The sequence below is a fragment of the Plasmodium fragile genome (genome assembly GCF_000956335.1).
Source record: "Plasmodium fragile strain nilgiri unplaced genomic scaffold supercont1.20, whole genome shotgun sequence".
Classification (NCBI taxonomy): domain Eukaryota; phylum Apicomplexa; class Aconoidasida; order Haemosporida; family Plasmodiidae; genus Plasmodium; species Plasmodium fragile.
In genome coordinates this window covers 129,000-135,546 of record NW_012192600.1, presented here as the reverse complement: position 1 = coordinate 135,546, position 6,547 = coordinate 129,000, and the positions used below count along the sequence as shown (strand labels likewise).

The window sequence follows — 6,547 nt, the reverse complement described above, 5'->3', positions numbered from 1 at the left end:
AAAAAAAAAGAGTCATACAATTATAAAAGAAGTTCATGAAAATGTGAAAAAGGATAAAAATTTTTTTTTTTTTTTTCCGTGTAACATCTTTTCATGTGCTGAAAAAAGGAAAAAGGAAATTAAAGAATTTTGTCACATGAGGGGAATTATCCATTTTCTGAACAAAACGGGAGAAGAAAGCTATTTAATGCTTATTTTTTCATTTTTTCCCCTGTTTTCCATTTTTAAACCCTTTATGGCAAACCCCATTTTAAGTACGTTTCCACAAAGCACACATTAAATGGATATTTCTTCCCTGAGCACACACCACTTGGGGATACAGCACATCCGAATACACACCCAAGGGGTGACCATCTACCGAACGTACACCCCCTAGGTTCCCTGTAATTAAGAACGGCGCCAAATGGGGACACCCAAACGAGTGCCGTGAACCTTCTGTTATAAACACTTTCCCCACGCGCGTACACCTTATGCGCATGTATACGTGTGTATGCCCCTTGCAAAATTCACACCCACACTTGCATGCGAACCAGCAGCACGCACGTGCCCACCTACATACGTACATGCCTGCATACATGTACAAGCATCTCGCGTTTGTTCTCCGAAGCAAGTGTAAAACCGTGTGCAATTTCGGTTGCACCCATGCGAAATGATTTCCACGCCACGCTTGAGCAAAAAACGCATTGGCCCCTCTTCCGAACGTATTTAGAGGTGTGTCGAGGGGAAAAAGAAATATCACCTTAGAGACACCCCAGTAGATTAATTACGCGCCGGAATACGCGAAAAGGCGAACAGGCGGAGATTCGCAAAACGGGGGACATTTGCCAACCCGCTGTCGCGAGTCAAAAGGAGCGCAAATGGAAAACACGGGCAAAAAGAAGGTTAACGAAAAGAAAGGGAAAAAAAAAACGAACGATGTTAAGGAGCGGATACTGAGCGGGCGATCCGTTCTGTGCTTCGACGAAGAAATTGAATTCGACAAATGCGGTCCCGCCAGTGCAGAAATAGAGACCAAAAAGAAAGGCTCAAAAAAAACGACGCAAGGGAAAAAAGATGAGACACACAAAACCTCAAATGATAAAAAAAAAATAAAGGAAAGTAAAGGGAAAAAAAAAGGTTCAGAAAATGGCAACAATAATAACAGTAAAGATAATGACGGTGCAGACGAAATGGATGTTTACACAAATGTAGATAAGGATGGCTCATCGAATTTAGACCAAGACCATGTGTTTTACGAGCTAGACAGCTCCACCAACAGTTCTTCAATCCTCAGGACTCAGAAAAATAATATCGAATTGAAAAAAAAGAGTTCGTCAAAATTTATAAAACTACAAAGTATTAACAATGGTGAAGTGTTGAGTGCAGAAAATAATGAACAACTAAATAAATGGATCGAAACTTTGCCAAGTATCAATTCCGAAATTGGAAGTTTACTGAATAATCAACTTCCTTGTTACAGTATCCTTAACAATGTTAAAAGAATCAACAAAATAAAAAGTATCGCTTATAATGAGAATGAAGATGATGAAATGTTGAACACTATTGAAAAATCTAGTATTATGTTTAATTCTATAAAACTCAGCACAAAGGAAAAGTACATCATCAGATACCTTTGTGAAGGGTCCTCCCACACATTATCCGAGTTGGTCGAATTATTATTTTACGTCCTCAACAATGATGAAATAGTACGTGATAAGTTCCCTATAAACACCGCACCCAGTTCTGATAAGGCAGGAGACAACCCTACTTTTGCGCTGAACGAACAAGATAAAAACAAAAGCGGGGAAGAGAACGACATGTCGTTGAAGGGATCTAACGAAAATGAACAAAGTCACCAAAATCAATGCCACCAATCGATGGATAATTTCTCCGATGAGGAGTACTACTCTGAGGATACTGAGAAGAAAAACTATAACATCCATATCAGTAGGGAGGACCTCCTCGCAAGCATCCCCATTCTACTCAGCAGGAAAAGTCTAGGAGATAATATGAAAAAAATGAATGTCAGTAAACATGAAAATAACGAAAAGGAATGTCTATGGGTTTGGGAAAATGACAACTACGACATATTCCCTTCGTACTATAAAGAAGTATTTAAATACTTCAAAGAGTTCAGAAGTAACTTAAGCAAAATATATAAAACTTTAGTCAAATTAAAAAATTCCATTCTGAGTAGGGATCTACAGAGCATCATCAAAATACATGATTATTTAAATGAGCTAAAAAAGAAACAATATTTCGAATCTGAAAAAAGATGCAAAAAAATTCTAATTGAAAAAAAAAAAATCATCAAAAAAAAAATGGATGTGAAAAAACTAGAGGAAAAGAAAAAAAAAATAGAAGACGCCAAATTTTTGGAAGAAAAAAAAATCGCAACTATTACCAAGTTGGACAGCACTGTACCACAGAATAAGACTGAAGAGAAAAAGCCCAAGCAGCAGAACTTAATACTGTCATGGCTTACAATGAAAAAAAATCAGGCAGTAAATTCTGCCAATTCGAATGAAAACTCAGAACAAGTCATTAAATACCCAATCGCCAATGTCCTCAGTTTTAACGAAGCCCTCCGGGACAAATTGTTGGAAGCCCAAAACCAGTTACCCATATGTATGAACACGCGGAGTTGTGGCGTCGCCGCGGGGGAGGCAAGGGGGCTCCCCCGTATGTGCCGATCGTGCATGTCAGCGAATAACTCTCCGTAGATGCACCAATGATCGTTCTAGAGTACTTCTTTGCTCATTTGCCCATTTGTGTGTACTCCTGAACAGTGTGTACAACACCCGCACTCTTCCTCTTCCCTCCGTTTTCAGTCACGTGCAACCGAACGGGCCCCACAGAGTCGAGTCATATATTTAAAGGCAGTTGCAGTTTCGGTACGACATAAACAGACAGCAACGCTAACAGAAATGAAAGGGGGAAAAATAAGGGAGCTAGAGAGTGTTCGAATAACACTGCGCTTCTGCACCCCATGTATGAATGCACAGCCTTATGCATTCCCCACGTTCATCATGTACCACATTCACACTATACACGTCATGCCTTTTTTTTTCAACCTGCCCCTCTACTCAGATAAGCAAAAACTTCTCGCGGACTACGAGAACATATGCGAAAGTCACAAAAGGACAGTTGTGGATTACTTCAAAGTATATGGTGTGTTAAGCACGAGATGCGTCTAGCCATATTAATATGCCCACGCGATGCTGCGCAGGTGCATGCGTGAGAACATGTAGCAGTTTTTAATAACCCCCCTGTGATCATCCTTACAAGTGTGTTTTTTTTTATTATTTTTCGTGCCTCCTAAACTGAAACCCGCAGTGGACAATAAGGAATTCGTTGAGGAAATCCCGTCGGTTGACAGCATTGATGGAAGCAAGTTAATCATACAGGTGAAGAAAATTTTCGAATATGCTTACGTGGATTTATTACCACACATATTTTACTACCAACTTGGAATAAGTGCTTCACATTTTCTTTTTCTTGTCCTTCCAACGGTTCACATGCAGAATGAAAAGGGAGTGAGATCCAAGCTTTGGGAAGACAACGAATTTTACTCCAAGCTGAAAAATTCGCACTACATCAGGACCTTCTATTTCTACGACAATTCGTGGACTAGGCCATACATGTCCCTCCTGGTGCATAAAGTTTTAGACGTAATAAATTAATATTGTTATTTATTATATTTTTCCCTTCATTGCGTACCCCTCATTTTTAAGACCGTCATTTTTTTTGTCGCACGTTTCGCTACATGGGCGTGCGTATTATGGAACGTATTAGTTTCCATGTACATGTGGCCACAAATGTAAATTTCTCACACCTACGTACACCACAACCGGCGTTTTTATTTCAGGACAACATCAATTTGCTCCCTTATTATTACAATGATGACATGGAATATGAGAATGACACGAATGAGGATTACTACGAGAAGTTTGAGACCATTGATCTTACAACGGAGAATGAGGAAAACGAAACGGTAGACTTTTCATATGGGGGATTCTTGCCCCCTCACACATGTTGATGTTTATGCATCGCTGAATTGAATACTTAAACACATTGCCATGCGGTAGGGATCAAGTACAGCATAGACACGCTCCCTCTACACACACCTCTCTCAATCACAACCCTACAACATCTATAGGAAAGTGATGGAAGCTCTCAAGACATGTTCATCGTTCCAGATAATGAACTGAATAGGGACATCGACATAACGCCAATAACAGTGCCAACCAGTCAGGACATTCACTTCTTCTCATTGTTTAATTGGGAGTGGAAATTTGAAGGGAACCCCAAGCGCAATTACGACAGTAAGTGGCTCAACCAAGGCAAAAAATAAATGAAATGGAAAACCTTCAAATGATAAAATGGAAATATGTTAAAAGCAAATACGCACAATATAAGTACATTTGGGGGGTTGAATTTGTACGCACTTTTGTTCGACACACAAATTTTTTTTTTCTTTTGTATACTAATTTACATTCCTCCTTTTCACCTTGCGCAGTAATTAACAAAGACACGTGGAAGGAGTTCAACCTGATATACAAGGAGAACATTTACGGATGCCAGTACATGTCTTGGGGAAGTAATCACGACCGATTTTTCTCCTTTATGCTTTTATATCACGTGCTTAACAATTCATGATATTAATTTGTGCTGAATAATATCTACGCGGCTTTCCCAAACGTGTGCATATTTTTCTTCCCCCATTTGGCAGAAGAGAATAACCCCTTCATATACCTCTCCGAAAGGAACAATCCGAAAAACACTTTGGACAATTATGATATTAAGAAATTAATAAAGGTGAGTGAGCGTCGCAGAGTTATATCGCGAAAGTACTTACAACTAAGCGTTACAGTGTCTGTATTTTTTTTTTTTTTTTTTTCATTTTCACATTGCAATTATTTCTGTGTATACGTTTTTTTTTTTTTTTTGTAGCATTCTCATGGGAAGGCAACGAAGAAGGATGTTCTAGTGGACCAGTTCAAGCTCAAGTAAAATTAGTTTTAACTGTTGCAATTCAACAATGCAACGTTATGCGGCCGATTCACTAAGTTGGCGTTATTTTTATTTTTTTTCTCTTAGAAATGAGCACCTAACGAAGGCCGATACGGAGCGCAAGTTCAAGACTTATTTGGTGTACAAAAAGTGCGAGGATAACAGAAAGGTAATACTTAATTTTGGCATTTGTAGATGGATGGGGAAACACCCTCATCAGGGTGTGTGTAACAGGGACGATCTGAACAGAACAAAGACCGTACTGGCTTCTCATTTGATTTGTGATTCACGCACAGTAGGTTCATCACCACGTAGTTTATTTTATTTGCGTGCATTTTTTTTTTTTTGTTTTTTTTTTTGCCGCAGAAATGGATGGCCTCGGAAGAAGGAATTAAATTATTTAAGAACGAACAACTGCTGTCCAAAATTTATGACATCCGCAAAAGAAAGCTAAACCTAATTACACAAAAAATGGAACAAGCAAAGAGACAAAAACGAATGGACAGAGAAAATTTAAAAAAGGAAGAGAAAATAAAAAGGAAAGAAAAATCATATCAAGCAAAATTATTAAGTAAGGACAACATGAAAAAAGAAGAAGCACTAAAGGACCCAGAAAAATTGGAAAAGAAGGAAACGATTACGAAGAAGGAGGGGGCAAATATTGTCCAACTGATATGTTCAAGTAGCTCCCTCACTGGTACCAAGACTGTAAAGAAGTGATAAAAACGTGGACTCATATGTGAAGGCAAAATGGGAACTTACAAAAATGGCTTCACCAAGAAAATGGGGAAAAAAATGTACGTCCATATGGTTGGACATATAAAACAGAAGAGTACAACAACTGAGAATTAAAAAAAGGGTGTAATTTTTTTTTAACGTACATATTGTTATCCTAAACAAAATGGCCTTATGAGGGATGGACACCCACAAGAACAATTTACAATTATATTATTCTTCTGTTTAGCTTTTTTTTTTTTTTTTTCATAAGAAGTTACTACAGAGGGACCAAACTTCAAATGTGTTTATCGCGTTACTGCTTTCACACGTCCTGATTAATTAAACACATTTTTTCTTCAATTTTAATTTATGTGCATAAAATTTATAAATAAGTTGTGTACATTTTTTTTTTTTTCTTTTCTCCCTTTTTTTTTGACATGGGTATATTTACACAATTGTCATATATATCCTTCCTTTGGCGTTTAAATTGTAAAATTTTTTACACCTTTTTTTAAATAATATGGTGAAATTTTTTTTTTTTTTTTCCTACGTGCACCAGCATTAGCACCACCAACCTATATTTTTTTGCCAACTTCTTAACATTGTGATGATGACATAAACACAATTAGCTTCCATTTGCACATGGACTCTTTCGACTTTGAGTATGCGTGTACGCAACGGTGGGGGTATGGAAAAAATGTGCAAAAATGGCATGCGTGTACGTGAGTTGCGATGAGCTGCCCAGTTTACAAACTCGGCTAGGAGTGTTAATGCGTTTCTTTTTTTTTTTTTTTTTTTTTTTCATCTCCAAGTGTACGAGAATACGTTAGCGACGAAC

At 37.9% G+C, this 6,547-nt stretch overlaps 1 protein-coding gene across 1 annotated transcript; it reads left to right on the top strand.

Moving 5' to 3' along the window:
- Nucleotides 1-857: 857 nt before the first annotated feature.
- AK88_02127 (uncharacterized protein) lies at nt 858-5,712 on the top strand (the record flags this gene model as incomplete). Its single annotated transcript, XM_012479761.1, has 12 exons — nt 858-2,607; nt 2,811-2,873; nt 3,070-3,150; nt 3,316-3,386; nt 3,504-3,650; nt 3,848-3,973; nt 4,139-4,304; nt 4,499-4,579; nt 4,712-4,797; nt 4,933-4,988; nt 5,080-5,161; nt 5,359-5,712. 12 exons carry the CDS (start codon nt 858-860, stop codon nt 5,710-5,712), a joined length of 3,063 nt encoding a protein of 1,020 aa, XP_012335184.1.
- Nucleotides 5,713-6,547: the final 835 nt, after the last annotated feature.